The sequence below is a fragment of the Nipponia nippon genome, unplaced genomic scaffold (assembly GCF_047370975.1).
Source record: "Nipponia nippon isolate SJK-2023a ecotype South Korea unplaced genomic scaffold, ASM4737097v1 scaffold_4, whole genome shotgun sequence".
Classification (NCBI taxonomy): Eukaryota; Metazoa; Chordata; class Aves; order Pelecaniformes; family Threskiornithidae; genus Nipponia; species Nipponia nippon.
In genome coordinates, this window is record NW_028262358.1 from 32,306,604 (window position 1) to 32,324,374 (window position 17,771).

Genomic DNA, 17,771 nt, shown 5'->3' on the forward strand with positions numbered 1-17,771 from the left:
TACAAAGGGCAATAAATTTATTACAGTTCACCCAGAGTTCCTTTTTTTCTGTTACTATGGAAGTAATATTGGTCAAATTAATGTGAGTGGATCTTAGTAAAGGCAGTCACAAATTCCAAAAGAAGTGTGTGCTTGTAAATGTTCCCCCTCTGTGATTTATAAAATGTAAGGTGGCTGGAGAAACCAAGCACTTCACATGTTAGAGCTATTAATTCTTTTCAATAAAACTAGCTCCTAAAAAGGCCTAGCCAAAATCTAAGTTGCATAGTACGTATACACACCTGATGATAAGATCCTTTACCCCCAAGGAGTGCAGCAACCTAGGCAAACACAAAAGACAAAAGCTAAATGAAAGTAGTGTTAGTTATCTTGAGTTTGGGCCTGTAAGCACATAGGTACATAACAGACCTTAAACACCTGAACGGTCTCACGGATACTCAAGCTAGCAGTGGCTTAATACCCAACCCATGTTTCAATGTATGTAGTACTGAGAACAGATTCAGATGCATTCCTTATGGCTATTGTCATCCCTTGGTGAGTTAGGCATAAACTACCTGCACAGATCAGGGAGTACATGAGACCTACCTTTCCCACACAGTTTTTGGCAATGCAAGGGATTGAGGAGTAATTTTTGTCCTGATAGGCTCCCACCCCCTTTTGCATATTGTAGATTAAACTGCTTCAGAGAATATGCACGAAACTTCACCCATGGCTGCAGTCCTTCAAGCTTTGTAGCTGGGGGATAGATTTCCTAGTCACACAGGTTCACTGAAAACGGACATAATAGAAGGCTAAGAAAAATGAAAAGTGCAGCTCCCAGAAAAGAAAATCCAATTCCTCCACAGCACCTACAAAGCTGAAGAAAAGTATATGAACTCACCCATACAGTCCCTGGAATTTGGGTCCCAGGGCACTTGGAGACAGTAGAATCAGAGCTGCTATCCATCCACTTCTCCTTTTTTTTGTCTGTCATTTTTTTCCTAGCCTGTATGCTGCAGCTATAGCTTATTTGTCTGACAGTTACCTTGTACTTGGTGCTGTGGTACGCAAAGGTTATTGGAATTTATATGCAAAGCTCAATGAATATAGAATTAAAAAATGCCTCAGAGACATTCCTGAAATGAGATGCCAAATCTCAGAAGTTGTATCTTTATGAGGAAAATTTGAATACAAAACACCAAGGTTTATGACTCTTGCACACATTAATTCATACCAATCCATGTTATAAGAGGACTAAAGGGGCTATTTTTCATCTTGGGCTGAGACAGGAACTCTGCCAGATTTACTGACTTGCTGGGAGAAACCTACTTTATCTGGCTGATAGATACCTTCAAAATGTAAATCAGAATGGTGAGCTTATCACAAGGCTACCATTAGTAGCCCATAAAATGCTTAGTGTTGCAGGTCACAAGAGATTTTGGGGACAAGGTGAGCAAACTGGTCAGCAAAAACAGACCCTAAACTTAACACTTTATTTTCTGTCTTATATGAAAGTTACTAGAACTGAAATCAAAACAGTTTTTGTTATACATCCATCCCCTTGGCAACTAGCAATTACCATAACTTTGTATGAAAGTCTAGATTTTAGAAGATACAATTATAATTGTGCAGACTCACGAATTCTTACCTCATCTGTGGCCTAGGTATTTTGTCTGTCTGGAGAGAAAAAGGAAAACCAGATGCCCTATGAAACCCCCAGATGTTCTCCTTAAGGAGCCCTGCCCACCTCTGTTCTCTCCAATGTCCTGTAGGTAGCCCTTTGGGTTTGTACGATATTTGCTGTGTTGTGAACTGGTCACTTCAGGACTGCCTTGTAGAGAAACCCAAGGCTCAGAAGCTTGAAGTACTGATGCTGGCAACAGATCACAAAGGCTGGAATTTTCCTCTGCAGACAATCAATATTTACGTTAATACTTTCAAATGCGTTCAATAACTGGAATGACAGCAGCTGTAGTATTTCCATCCTAGCATGGCTGTTACTGATTTGCCCTCCTGCTGGTAAAAGCACATATTGCACTTGCTGTGTCTTTTTCATGCACACATGCAAGCACACACAAGCAGATGATGTGCTTTCAAGCCATCCGCAGATGGTTTCCCCATCAGGGCTTACTTTGCCATTTAGATCTCCCGCTTCACAGCCTTCTCTCGGTGTTGCAGTCCTTATTTTCTGTAATTAACTTCTGTTCCTCCCCCCATTTTTTTTACAAACGCTTTTCACTCTGATGCTTAGAGTCAACCGTCTCCCCAAAGCACTGTGATATTTAACAGCATCCGGAAAAAATGTGGTTAGAGAATTGGGACACTTAAAGGAGACACTGCTCTCGTAAGTGTGCATTCACATTTTTGAATAGATATTCAGAGGGTGGGAATGTAGATGAGGGAGAAGCTATGAAAGGGCTTATTACTAATTAACTGTATCTATTTCTCCCCCTTTTAAACTGCTTTTTGTTTATCATTTCAGCTGGTAGGGTAATACACTAAATTAAAGCTGCAGAACACAATTATAATTAAGATTCAAAAAGCCAATTGCCTGTTAGTAAACTACCAATTGATAATAATGTAAGGGATATTTATAGCTCTTTGCTAAGTATGCTGCAGATTTGCATCAATAACATACTTGCTAATCTCCAAACATTTTATTCAGTAGCCTTTTATTTACTATTGAAGGTAAGATTACTCTTCTCAAGCCATCCTTTCTAAAAGTATCTCGCTTTCATCTTGTTTGCAGAGTTCAGCAAACACAGATGCTTCAATCCTTTCCTCTCCTATGAAATAGTATTAACGGTATATAATTACTAACATCACACCATGCAGAAAACCTTGCCATAAAGAACATGCTATACATAGTTCAGCACTCATGACATCTTGCATTTCTACAGCTCCTTCTTTCTGAGTCTTCTCACGTATTCTATAGAGGGGAAACCAAACCACCTTACACAGGAGAGGAATTGGCCACCTTTGGACAGAGCCCCAAACATAGTTCATTCCTTTCACAGGGAGGTGGAGAAAGACTTGATTAAAGAGTTAAAAAAAGGTTTACTGAAGTGATAGTGTTTGGTGTGTGTTACTAGGGGATTAATAACTAACCTTTATGATTTCTTTTAATTACTATAAAACATCTGTGTAACTGTTATTTCAGCTGTGTGATGAAGTGTAAATAATTGTGATGTGTGAAATATGTTTCTTGCATCATATGTTTGCTGAAGTTTGAGTGGTCTTGCAGTACTACTTGTTGGAGTCATTATGAGACACTGTGTATTATCCCATCATGTGTACAGCAGTAAGAGAACCAGCTTAGGTACAGGTGACTGTCTGCCATCCACTGTGTAGGCACTGGAGGGGCAATTGATGAAGCATGAGGGCGTCTCATCTCTTACCGTGTCATAACTGTTCTTGAAACACAAGCACCAAAAGCTGCTAAGCATATGAGCACCTGGGTGATTGAAAAGGGATATGGTGTCTACCAAGGACAGGGATGCAAAGTTACATGGTGGGGTGATGTAGGTTAAATTGAGGCAAAATGGCCACGTTGGAAATTATAGCCTGAATTGTTCCTGTAGCTACTGCCACAAGTGAGGGGCTTGGAGACTAGGGCACACCATCTTGGCAAAAAAGCCTGGCAGACCTTTCACAAAAATATAGCTCTTTGTCAATCTGCCCCTTTCCTCAAAGGGAGAACGAGGGTTAGAAATTAATGATCTGCGCATTCCTTGGCCCTCCTTAATAGCAGGGTCATTTTACCTATACTCTGCATGTGTGGGAAGAAGGTCAGCGAACCTATGTAAGAAGATATTCCCAGACCTGAAGCAGGGCTACAACTTCTCCCAGCCACAACTGGCCCTTCGAGTCAGTCTGTAATTACGTTTTGTTTATTCTTCAAAGACACATACCTTACAGCTCAAGCTGGAAAAGCATGTGAGTGCTGGAAAAAAAAAAAAGGGAGATAATGGTGCAAAGAGAAATAGGCAGGATGCAAGGGAGGACTGTGGACGCAGGTGAGAACCCCGCTGTCACTATAACAGAGAGGATTGCAACATGTGAGCATGGGGGCATCAGAAAGCTTGCCAGGAGCCTAAGGTAGCATGGGTTTCCCCTGCATCTCTTCTCTTTGGAGCTGGACGATGCCATCCTTCTCACAGGTTGACTAAGCATAGAGTGAATCCAGGTGACAATTAGGCAAGTGATTTCTGCTTCCTATGCTGCCTATCATGAATTTTATTATGGGTGGGCAAGTGAACTGACTCGCCCCAGGACTGGCCAGATAATTACATGGTCATTACTAACCACATTACTGAAGGGTAAATATGCAGTTATTTTTATCCATAAAATCAGCTCTTTCAACCCTAAGACTAATTCCACATTATTATGCAGCAGTATGTAATTACTATAAGACAGCTTCTACCCTCAAAGAAGCAGGCACTATTCCAAATGAAATCTTTCAGGGTTTTAAGTAAGCCATGCAATCTGACAGCAGGATTTGTCCTCTACCAGCTACCCAATAAAAATTATAAAGCTGCAATGAGAAAATAGGTAGTCACAAGACCCTATTACCAGGCGTAAGCACTAACAATTCCTATCCCATTCAGATTTGGAACAAAACCCACTTTTTTTAGAAAGAAATGCATTATGTGGGGAAACATGTTGCTATAACACTTAACGTTCCCATCCCAGAATGCTGATCACTTTAGGTATGACTCCTGAGAGGAGGTACTGCGAAGTCTCTCTGGAGGTAGATGTTAGGTAAAATGTGAGAGGAAAGGTATCTATATCATAACTGCTGATGTTCCTTGTAACTCTTTTCATTTCTTGCAGGTACTGTTGCTTGATTTACCATGGAAAAATTGCTCTGCAGCATCCTGGTGTTTGGAACGGCTGTCATGGTCAACGCTTGTCCCAAATATTGTGTCTGTCAGAACCTGTCTGAGTCACTGGGAACTTTGTGTCCCTCCAAGGGTCTCCTATTTGTACCACTAGACATAGATAGAAGGACTGTTGAACTCCGACTTGGGGGAAACTTTATTATTAATATAAGCCGACAGGATTTTGCCAATATGTCTGGACTTGTTGACCTTACTTTGTCCAGAAACACCATCAGTTACATACAGCCCTACTCTTTCACTGACTTGGAGAGCCTTCGGTCTTTACATCTGGACAGCAACAGGCTGCCTGACATTGGAGAGGATATTTTGAGAGGCTTAATTAACCTTCAGCATTTGATTTTAAACAACAACCAGCTACGCAGCATCTCTGATGAAGCCTTTGAGGATTTTTTGCTGACATTGGAAGACTTAGACCTTTCCTACAATAACCTCCGAAGCATTCCCTGGGAATCTATAAGGAAGATGATAAACTTGCACCAGCTCAGTTTGGATCATAACCTGATAGATTATATTACAGAGGGGACGTTTGCAGATCTTCAGAAATTGGCCAGATTGGATCTAACATCCAACAGACTTCAGAAGCTCCCCCCTGACCCTATATTTGCTAGATCTCAAGTAATTCCATTAGCTGTTACCCCATTTTCTCCACCTTTGTCTCTCAGCTTTGGGGGCAACCCGCTGCATTGCAATTGCGAGCTACTGTGGTTAAGGCGACTTGACAGAGATGACGATATGGAAACTTGTGCTTCTCCTCCAGGTCTAAAGGGAAGGTACTTCTGGTATGTACGGGAGGAAGAATTTGTTTGTGAGCCTCCTCTTATTACACAACATACTCACAAGTTGCTGGTTTTAGAAGGGCAAACTGCCACACTGAAATGCAAAGCCATTGGGGATCCCACCCCCATCATTCACTGGGTGGCCCCCGATGACCGTCTCATCGGGAACTCTTCAAGGACAGCTGTTTATGACAATGGTACCTTAGATATCCTTATCACCACCTCCAAGGATTACGGGACTTTCACATGCATAGCAGCCAATGCTGCTGGAGAGTCCACAGCAACAATTGAGCTCTCAATTGTTCAGCTCCCCCATCTCAGCAATGGCACAGGCCGAGCAGCCCCACCGAAATCCAGGCTCTCGGACATCACCAGCTCCAGCAAGTCTAATCGAGGTGAAACAAAAGGCCCACCAGAAAGAGCTGTCCTGGTGTCAGATGTGACCACTACCTCAGCTTTGGTCAAGTGGACGGTGAGCAAGTCAGCCCCTCGGGTAAAAATGTATCAGCTGCAGTATAATTGCTCGGATGATGAAGTCCTGATCTACAGGTAAATGCAGTTGCTGTTTTGTCCTCAGATGGTGGCAGGGGGAGGAAAGCAATCTTTTACTCTTAGGTCACTGATCTGACTTTGAACTGAGGTAGCACTACCACTGCTACCGGTAGCATTAGCAGTGTCTTGATGTATCAATTTGCATTGTGTCTGTCAGTTTATCTGTTGGTCTGTTAATCACTTTTCTGTCTAAGTCATATGTTACACATCTTTGTAGTATTCATTCTCTAACAACAGCTGTTTTCAGTAAGATTTCCAATTTAGGAAAAAATAGTACCACAGTTGGTAGCCTCCTTACTAGGCTTAACAAAGAAAGAAAAACTTGACAGGCTAGAAGTCAGAAGTTTTCCTTTCCGCCTCCTGTAGGTGGGACTGAAACATACTACTGAGAGAGGAAGCGAACGTGGGAGGAAGTTTGTGCTGTCTACCCATAACACAGGCTCCAATTATTCTGTGATTCAAGATTCAGGGTTGTTAGCAAGAGATTTTTCACCTATATGAAAGAGCTCGTTTCTTACTTCACTAACATCTGTTTTACACAACTGTAATGGCTGACAACTTTGGAGCATTTAATGTTTTATAGCACAGTAAATGCAAGAAGAGATAGAGATAATTTCAAAAGCAAGCCCTGAATGTTCATTACGCTCCTCCAGTTCCACAATTCCTCCAACTTTTAATGATGTAAAAAAAGAGTTGTTCTTGCGGTGATCTTAACTACGAAAAAGAAAGAAGCAATACATTTTAGGGATTAAAAATGGGTAGGAAACTGCTTAACAGAACAGGAAAACAGTGTTACTGCTATTTTCTCTATCTTGGAAGAATGATTGATGTAGTAGGTTCATGCTAATGATGAATCCCTAGAAACTGCCCTTTCCTGCTTTTTTATTGCAGCGGCAGCCGTATCAGATGCATTGAGCTGAAGTCTGTCTTTGGATATATGTGAGCTACCAGCAGAAGTTAGAATCTCAGGGCAAAGTAGAACCAAACACATAAACCCCTATAAGCATTGTGAAGCCAGTGAAGAAAAATTGGATCTGGTAGAGGAATAATGGGGTCTGGGTTTTGACTATAATTTGAGAGCAATCTCTGGCCAAATCATAGTCAAAGCCACTGATGTCCTCGGTAGTCTTGAGGTTACTATCTGGTGGCCTGCAAACTACTCTGTCCTGTTCCTACTGCCTGCAGTTAGAGCTGAGGCACCAGTCAAGTGATGGTACTCAGCCTCTAGATCCCAGAACAGACCTTTCTATTCTTTACCATAGCGTAGTTTTCTTTAACCTGAGAAAGTCAAAATGAGAGGTAGTAAATGCTCATGTGATGTTTTTCACTCATCCTTCTCCTACAATGAAATCTAATTTTAAAGTTGTTTTCAGAACTGAATGTTTAGTTGACATGGACAAAATTTTGTGCCAGAAATACTTTTATCTCTATCAGTTGTAGAACAGAAATAATAAAGTGATTTATTTAACTGCTCCAAACTTAGCCGCTCTTTGCCAAAAGAAGAAATACTGATAAGCAAGTCCAAAGAACATTTTTTTAAAAGGATATTTATTCAAATACTGGAAAAATCTGAGGAATTTCAGTTCTGTTCACTTCCATTCCTCAATTATAAAAATATGTTGAAATAAGCAAATCAATTAGCAGGTGCAAATTATTTGCCTTGTTCTGGCTAATGTACTGTGGAATTGGTGTATTAGCTTTGGGACTTGCAACTATGTGGAGTTAAGTAAAATGAAAGGACAAGGTAAAGCTAAGTAATGATAGAGTAATAGGAATAGAATGAAAGATAATACGCTACTGTCAGTTTTTCCTGAGGCAAAGCTTTTGGCAAAAAACTCAACAGTATTTAAGATCTTGAGCCCAGTGGAAGTCTGAAAAAATACTCTGAAGGATGTCATATGACACCATACAGTGAATTTGGCCCAGTGATAAGGAATATCCCTGCAAGCAGAAAGAGATATTTGTGGAGGCTGTCAGGTGTTGGAAGTGATTGGATGTGTTGATTTGCTGAGGAGGAGGATGGCCAGGGTCAATAAAACAAAAAATGCAGAAGCAAAGACATGAAATCTAGTAGCTGGAGGGGTGAGAATTGGGTGGCATGGGCAGAAAGGTGTGAAATATGCCATCTTGCCACCCTGGCCTGGAGGAATAAGTGTCTGTCAAGGTGTCAGGCAACGCTAAATTCTTATCCTGTCCCCACTGCTGCTTCTCAGTGGGGTTTTGGCTCTTTGTTGCTTTACTTGGTTGTGGTTCAGTTTTCCAGAAGCACAGTGAGGACAGTGCTATTTCCATAAATCTCCCATTGGGGCTTTTTGAGGATTCATTGATGATGTGTAGCTCTTTTCATTCACAACTCTCAAAAGCACTTCACCAAAGAAAACAAATTTTATTTCTCTACATTTTGCACCAGGGAAAAATGAAGCATAGGAAGATGAAGTGAATTGTCCAGAGTCTGAGAGTTAATCAGTGGCACTCATAATATCAAAACCAGCTCTTATGAGTTTCAGCCAGGGAACCACTCGGTCCCTTAGAGTTAATTAACTAAATCTGTTTTGCTTTAATTGGTCAGATGCATGTCACTGCAATGAGCATGTAGAAAAACCTAAGGGAAAAGGATTTCTACAGCACTCTGCTCTATAAAATGCTGTGTATGTGCTAAATGGGATGTGATACTGCTTAGCTGCTAAAATGATGGACACTTAATATAAGTTAAGATACATTGGTATGCCAGGACTGAGGCACACTGGCTGTGCTCAGCTTGAGGGAATCCTGCCTCACTAGTCAGAAATGTATGCACAAAAGACAAAAGTTTGCTGCATTCCGTGCTAAGAATTTTTGATGAACGTTGTACTCATAGCGAAAGAGTGAAAGCAGAAGTTCATCCCTCCCCATTGATATTAACATCTGTCCTGATCACTACCCAGGACACCAGTCCCATTCTCACTTCCATCCCAGCTGTGGTCTTCGACTTGCAGGAGCTGGAGATGGTGCAAAGGGGACTGCAATGGGATGCAACGGTCCCATGAAAATTCAAAGATGTGGGAGATAGTGGCAAGTCTTGTCTGTTGGGCCTCCTGATTTCACTGAGCTGAAATGGTATCAGAATCTGAAGTTTGGCTCTGGAGACACCAGTGCCATCATAATGAGGATTAGCAGGAGGAGCATGGTTTGTCTGCTTCCCTCATCCGACCTTCCCTTGTATTTGCTGTCTCAGGGCCACTGCTGAAGCTAGCAGCAGGTTTTTATCTCTTTTGGTGGATTCAGGATGCACGTTTCTGATACTGATCTAATGAGCATGGTCCTGGATCAACACTCTGTTCCACACAGCTTCCCAAAGTGAGAAGGAGAAGCTGGAGGGAAGGGAGTGACAGCTTGTGCAAATGTCTCAAAGAGGCAGCTTGGTCAATGTCAACTTGCAAAGACAACAACTGCCCCTAACAGTGGCACCAAATCAATAACCTGAGGCTGCTCAGAGGTGACATGGTATGTTATCTTTTCCACATCACTGGCAGAAGGGAACGTTCCCTCTTTAATGGGATATGCACTTAACTCTTAGTGGTATTTCAGAGCTTCCTTTTTGTGCCTTGATCTGTGCCCATATTGAAAAAGATCCTACAACGGGGGCCTGTGTTAGAGTTGTGTGTCACACACAGGTGAACACCGTTGCTTTACTGATCTATGTATCCTCCCAATGAGCTCTTTCACTGTTTTTAGTAATCCTGCTGTAAAGATAATGATATCGTTTCACCTGGAACAGAACCAGGATTCCTCTCTTTCTAGGCAGTGAGAGGAAAGCTTGTTTTGCTTTTTGGTTTGGTTTGGTTTGTTTGTTTGTTTTTATTTGCTTTTCTTGGTGTTCTTCCTTGTTTTGTATTTTTTCCCTTTTCTAATTTATGTTGCTTATTCATTCTAACTCTTCTTTCCTCTTCCTTCTCCTTAACTGTGCTATTCACCTTGGTGCTGTTCAAGCCCATGCTACCCTGGATGGAGAAAATGGAAATTGCTGGTAACATTATGAAGCCACATCATGGCCAGTAGGTGCCACAGAGAGAAAATAATAGATTGCTATCTATATCTTCTCTTCATATACACAGGTTATGAGAGCAGGCCCTTTTAAAGTAGAAATTAAAATTTCTCTGAGAACTGCAAGTAATTTTTTAAACTACTGTCACATAAGTTCCCTTGGCTGGCACATGTAGCCATGGGTCACGCTGCTCTGATCCAGCTAACTAGATATACATGGGCACTGATGGGATGCACCCACAAGTGCTGAGGGGTCTGGCTTGATGTCAGTGCAAGACCGTTAACTTTGAACAATCATGGTACTTAGGAAAGATACCTGAGGACTGGAGGAAACCAAATATCAGTCCTGTCTTCAAAACAGGCAAGAAGAAGGACTCAGGGAACTACAGGCCAGTAGGAACTACAGCCTCCTGGTGGAGCAACTAATCCTGGGAGCCATTTCCAGGAACATGATGGACAAGAAGGTGATTGGGAGTCATCAGCATGGATTCACGAAGTCATGCTTGACAAAACTGATAACCTTTTATGATGAAATAACTAGGTTGGTAGACAAGGCGAGAGCAGTAGATGTCTGCCTTGACTTCACTAAGGCTTTCGACACTGTCTCATAGGATCCTTGTAGAGAAACTGAAAAAAAGCAGCTAGAAAGCAGCTTTGCAAAAAAGGACCTGGGGGTCCTGGTGGACATGAGATTGAACATGCGCCAGCAATATGCCCTTGCCATAGAGAAGACTAATGGTATCTTGGGCTGCATTAAGAGGAGTTTTGCCAGAAGGTCAAGGAAGGTGATCCTTCCCCCTCTACTCAGCACTGGTGAGGCCACACCTGGAGTACTGTGTCCAATTCTGGCTCCTCAGTACAAGAGAGATATGGGCATACTGGAAAGAGTCCGGCAAAGAGCCACTAAAATGATTAAGGAACTGGAGCACCTCACATATGAAGAAAGACTGAGAGACCTATGACTGTTCAGCCTGGAGAAGAGAAAGCTGGGGAGGGAACTCATCAATGTGTACAAATATCTGAAGGAAGGGTGTAAGAAGACAGAGTCAGGCTTTTTTCACTGGTGCCCAGTGCTAGGACAAGAGGCACCATCTGAAGGTGCACAGGAGGTTCCATCTGAACATCAGGAAATACTTTTTTACTGTGATGGTGATTGAGCACTGGCACAGGTGGCCCAGAGAGGTGGTGGAGTCTCCATTCTTGGAGATATTAAAAAAACATCTGGAGATGGTCCTGGGCAACTGGATCTAGGTGGCCCTGCCTGAGCAGGAGCGTTGGAAAAGATGACCTCCAGAGGTTCCTTATAACCTCAGCCATTCTGTGATTCTGTAATCCTGAGTGCCACTCAGGTGGGCACTTCCTTTGACACTGTGAGCTAATCACTGAAGAAAATATATTTGTAACTGACCCTCTAGAAAAGTACAACACAATTTGCAAAGGCCAGAGCCAAGTGAATTTGGGTATGCTTAGGCAGTTATGTGGGCTTTAATGCAGCAACTTTTCCATTCTTTCATCCTTTTCTGTAATATAAATCACCCTTAAACACACACCAATGACAGTAAATGTGTATTGTACCCATCACTTTTAATCAAGACCAGAAGTTCGCTACAAAATGAACAACTGAAAATCACTTCTTCTTTGAAGGAAAAACATACGGAAAGAGTAACCAATGTCCAACAGAGAAAGGAAAGGAAGAAGACCAGATGTCTGCAAAGCAATGTCTGTCCTTACACTCAGGGTTAAAGGAGCAAACCCCAGGGGACCTGCTCTATCATAGAAATCCTACCTGCTCCTGGGAAAGTTAAGAGTACATTTTTCTCAGTCTAGACTCTCCTTTAAAAAGTGTGTCAGACATTCAAAAGCATCAGACTTACAATCAGTGCAACTTAGGCACTGGCATAGTTAATTCATTTTGAATAAGGGTTTGAACTGAAATATAAAAATTTGGAAAATAGAATCTTCGGGCCTCAGTTTCCCATCCACAACCTGGGGTGACAGCACTGCCTTGCCTTATAGGGATAAACACATTAGAAAATATTATGGAACCAGGAGCTCACATAAATGAATAGGGAGACTGTTGCTTTGAAGTCATTGTGTAGTCTGCAGCAACAGGGATAGTCATGAATGATTAAGATGGAGCATTACATAACTGCAACACTCGAATTCAAGTAAACCATCTGGGGACAGAGATTGTGTCTTCTTTATGTGTAGAGCACCCTACATGATGTGGGAACAAATCTCAGTTTTGGCCATCGGGCATTGGTGTAATATATAAATTCACCACTATTTCAAAAGATGAATAAATCTGCAAGTGTTTTGCAGAACTTCCCAGGTCATACTGAGCCTGCTGGCTGTGTTTTGAATTAAAGCAATGATGCAGCCACTTAAAAATGTGCATCTGAAGTGCAACGTTGCCATTATATTTATGAGAAATTTAGGTCTGTTTTATTTTGTGGTATTTCATACTAAGAGTGATAAAAGCAACTGTACAAATTAAGAATTACTGTAGCACTATAGTCTCCCTAGCTTATAAATTCAGCACTGGAAAAAAAAGTATTTTATGTATCTCTGAAAGTTTGTTTTTTCCATATATATTTTATGTAGCAGGCAGTCTAAGTGAATAAATGGCTCCACATCTCCAGTCTATTTAAACAATGGTGCCATGGATTTGATTACTTAAACAATATAATAATGATTTACATTTATACAGCTCCTTTTACTGCAAGTGCTTTACAGACTGGCTGAACAGAGATCACTCCACCAACCACTGCTATCCTGTCACCTCTCCGTTAAATATTAGCTGCAGTTTGGCAGTCTGGTGACAGTGCAACTCCATTTTATGAGCAAAAAGTAACTTCAGCATTTGCACTTATGGATACTTTAACTGAGGTAGGATGTAATTAACTGAGTTTGAATTTCCCACAAGATAGTGGGATAAATATACCCATGCACTCTTTTAGTCAATTGCATGTCGATAAGAAAATGCTTTATAACTAAGGTGCTGCAAACTTCAGAAATATCTAAGTTGTGTAAGGATGTTCTCTCAAACAGCAGTGCCACACCGAAGACCAGGTCATGCATCAGAGGGAATACTGCTGCCTAGATTGCTAATGATTCTTGCAACGAAAGTCTATGGTGTTGAGGTCTACCAGCTAAAGACTGAAAACAGAGGAAGCCATGCCCTGCTGCTGTTAGGGCAAATAATCTCAACATCATAATGCTGTAGTAAAGCCTGGTTACATTATTTTCTCTCTGAGGAAAGTTAGAAATATATAATTCTGGTAATTTTAGAAAAGACAGGATTAATTTATTCTGAAAGACCCAAACATCTACCCTTACTTGTGATTTGGACAGTGGGTTCATACAGATGAAGACTTATGGGTAATTGCCTGCCACTCTTCTATCCCTTTTTCAGTTCCACCCTTGTCTCCAACCCGGCTAGGCACTGACCTTCCTCCGTGGCTCGCAGCTTGCGCAAAAACCTCTCCTCACCCTCAATACATGAGCTGAGCTATTCTGATCGCGTTGTATCCAGGATACAAACCTTGATTTGGCCAAAGCATTTATATATTTAAACACTGAATAAAACAACCATTGGGAGGAAGGACATCACACGAAGACATTAATCACCATGTATTAATCATTTGTATTTGACAGGTTGAGACAGCAACAGTATAAAAATAAAAATGTGAAGTCACAGTCCCAAAGGGAAGCAAAATTTATATAAGCAGAGCAGGGGAAAATTTGACATGGACATTTGGTACTTCAGGAGTGGTTTGCAGCAGTAGTATGTATTGACTTCTGGAGAACCCTCAGCAAGTACAGGCTTGCTGAAAGGCATCAAACATAATGAAAAAGATGCTTCACAGAAGCATGTATTCTGGAACTGTGGGGTTTTATTTGTTTCTACTGAAAAAATTTTCATCTAGCCTTTTCTTTTTATTTTGTTCCTCTTAATGGGAGAAGTACAGGGACAAAGGGTATTTTAGGGTTGCTTTTTGTTTGTTTGCTTGTGTTCATTTTTTTCTTCTTTCTTTTTCCCTTTGCAATATGAGAAATCTTTGAAAAATAAGAAAGAAAATGTGGTGAAAATGACAAAAATTACATGTATTGCTCGATAATGAAGTGGAAAATAGAAATATAAATTATGAAATAAATATAAATATGATAAAAATATAAAAATAAGCAAGAATTAAAGTAAAGCAGATGTACATCCTAGTATTGTCACTAAAGCTGTCCTAGATTGTTGTGACAAACTGTCATTCACCTGATGCTTGTACAGGAACTGGTCAAAGCCAGTCCAATTCCTCATAAGCAGAGGCAGTCCATGCAAACACTACACAGACTAATATTTTCTTACTTGATAACCATCACAGAAGGGCAAAATACTAAACAGCCAGTTATCCCTACAGGAGATATGTCCCTTTATGTGAGAAGTATGTGAGGGCATGTGAGAGGGCACTTGCATTACTGCTGCCCAAGCTGCAGTGCCCTAGCAAAGCAGAGAAGGGCAGGCAGAGAAGGGCAGGACAGCACCTTTCGCTGGCTTGGAGCCATTCCCATTTCCTTCAAAGTTTAACAACTGTCAAATAACATTTAGTGAGGTATGTGGAGAGGTTGTATGCTACAGCTCTACCCCTGAGCTCTGCCTCAGGAGCTGAATACAAAGGCAAAGAGCCTGATTCTCATCTCAGCCCCTGTTGTGCTGCTGGGAAGTAACCCCACCACAGCCAAGATGTTGCAGAGGGCGGAAAGGAAATCAGAATCGGTTTTCAGCATAAGACAGCAGTACTCCCATTTTATCTCTGCTGCTAATTATTTATTTAGCTCATCAAAGGCTCAGCATTTTTACTTGAGGGGAATTCGGGATGAGCTAATGCTTGCCCATAACATCTGCCACATCCTCTCTCTCAGCTGCTCTGAACCCAAATGCCAGGAGCTGTCCCCAGCCGTCATTGCAATAACAAGCTATATATCTGATGCCAAAATGAACTATTGCACATTCAGGTGAGACAACAATTTGATGTCTAAATGAAAAGTTTTAACATATTCAGATTCATACCATTCCTGAATATTAAGAAACGAGCAAACAGCTGCACAGTTACAACTATCTTTCCTATTTCAAATCTAGGGCAGATTTATAGCGGTTCATGTGCTGCTCTGTGCAAAAAAAACTGTTGCCACTTGCTGACTGCTTAACAGTAACAACCTCCCATGTCATTCATAGTCATGCAAAGTAATAATAGTTAGCAGTGATAGTTACAAATGTTAACTGTTCAAATGCTTGACTGAAGACTTGACTCAAAGCCCTCAGAAATGAGTAGCCACCATTGACTCTGATGGGCTTTTGTTCAGCCTGAAAATCTTGTATTTTAGGGATTACCATGATTTTCTAGAGAGGCAGATGGAGGAAGAAGGAGGTTAAATAGTTTGCTCAAGGTAATTTAGTAAGCCAGGGGAAGAAACTATATGCCTACAGAATCACAGCTGGGAGTAGTTCTGATTTAGCTTTCAATGTGTTCCTAATAAAGTCCTTCCTCACATTTCAAATCAGATAATTTCCCCTCATAATGTCATGATTTGGGCAGAAAATATAGCATTCTTGGTATTGTTACTGTTGTTAAATATAGGTTATAAATCTGTTTGACTTGGGAAAGGCAACTTCAATAGTATCAAACTCTGATTAGGGCTTCACTGTAAGCATGTACCTATACAACAGAGGTGTGTCATCTCCTTGAAGGAATAGTGAAAACAATGAGGCTTGAATTCCTCCATAGCTTGTATATGTAATGCACATTTAAGCACCCAAGATGCTCCGCTTGATGTCTGAGTTTTCACTTCTTCAGGTGGTGCCTGTAGCAGGTTCCCAATACTCCTTGTCTCTCCAGTGCTGATCTATTGAGTTCCAGGTGGTGTCAGAGATCCACTCTAATTCCTTGCTCATTTTGGATCACACCTACTGACATCTGGGTCCTTTTAGGAGACATGGAAAAAGTATTTGTGACCACAGAGCATAACAACTACTCCTAGTCTTTCTAAATCTGTACCTGAGAACTTCCTCCCTCCCTCCCCTCACTTCACCCTCCATTTTATCTGGGACACCAGCAATCCAGGTAATCTCCAGACTATTAAGAAATCTTCTTTAACAGTGGTGACCCTATAGTAAAAGTAGTAGCTTGAAGGTGAGGATGATTTATTTTTATCCATGGGTGTTTTACAAGAGAGTTGTAAATAAAAAAGAAAAATTTTAAAGCATGTTATATTCCTAAAACATATTGAGTTCCTAAAATTTGCCTTGCCAGTTTGAGATCATTCTGCTTAACTTAGCTCCCACTTGCTCACGCGCAGCGACCAGGCTGTGGGTAGGTGATACAGGGTGCCTTGACAGCTCCTGCCTCCCCAGCCATCTGACACCCTACAGCCCCCCTCTGAAGTCACAGGAAGCCTTTTACCCATTTCAAAGTTGTCTTTGTTTTAGATTTTTGGTAGGAGGTACTTGGGGGAGGGCACCTGCTCCTCCTGCAGCAGGTTCCTAATACTCCTTGTCTCTCCAGGGCTGACCAGTTGAGTTCTGACTGTGGGCATTGTTTTGGGATTCCTGCAAGAAATTATGTTTAATTTTTTATGTAGGACTATTTTATCTATCAAATACATGAGACAGGACAAGGAGGATGGCAGAGGGAGAATAACTCAAAGGTAAAAACACAGCCAAAACCTAGTGCCTTATTTCACTGCCATAGCTGCAGATTCACCTGTCTAATTGCTTGTTCTGAATTTCCTGTTACAGCCTCTGTCTTTCATACCAGGCTTTCTGCTTGTATGCTCACGTTGTTTTCCAAAAAACTCCTTTTTTGTACAATGACTGAACTGGTTAACCCTAACATATGATAGCAATGATAGAGCTTGTTTCCTTAGAGAAATAACTTAAGACTCATCATTTGAAAAATATAGAACTGGAAAAGACACAGCACTGGAAAAATAAAAAAGAGGAATACACTGGACTAAATAAATTATAAAGTCTTCATTAGATTTAGCTCTTATAAACCTGGTTATTTTTGGATTTGCCTATAATAGGCAGATTTTCTGAGCAAAATCTATGCACTCAGAGTGAGAAAAAAATCATTCTCCTCAGGTGATCCAGTACAAGGTGAATGCAACTTTTGTTTCTCGTTTAAACCTATTTTGAGGTTTTAATTGAGATGTTGATGGTGAGTAGTCTATGTGTTAATGCTCTGGTCAGGGAAGGATGAAAGAGGAGGATTTCAGACAAGCTGAGGAACTTAAAACTTGAGGCATAAATCAGATTCATACTCCATGTAATTTTTTGAGTGTTGTACTTGTAGGTTTTCAATGAAGGCTTGTACTACAAGGGAGTCATTTATCCTTTCTTTGTTCTTAAAAGGGCACAGTAGAAATGTAGCTCAAATTTTCAATGGTAAAGAAAGAAAATGTGAGGTAATGGATGTCTTTGACAACATGATATGGGTTATTTCATTGTCATATTACCCTTTTCCCCAAAACGCATCTTGTTTTACAGTCT

The 17,771-nt window shown here is 41.0% G+C and overlaps 1 protein-coding gene across 2 annotated transcripts in view; it reads left to right on the forward strand.

Moving 5' to 3' along the window:
- LRFN2 (leucine rich repeat and fibronectin type III domain containing 2) overlaps positions 1-17,771 on the forward strand; it is a 233,929-nt gene that overhangs the window by 188,227 nt on the left and 27,931 nt on the right. For both annotated transcript variants that reach the window (XM_087775071.1, XM_009475065.2), the window contains one exon: positions 4,813-6,205. In XM_087775071.1, coding sequence (XP_087631197.1) covers positions 4,833-6,205 — 1,373 coding nt within the window. In that variant the 5' untranslated portion in view covers positions 4,813-4,832. The remainder of the gene's footprint in view (positions 1-4,812; positions 6,206-17,771) is intronic.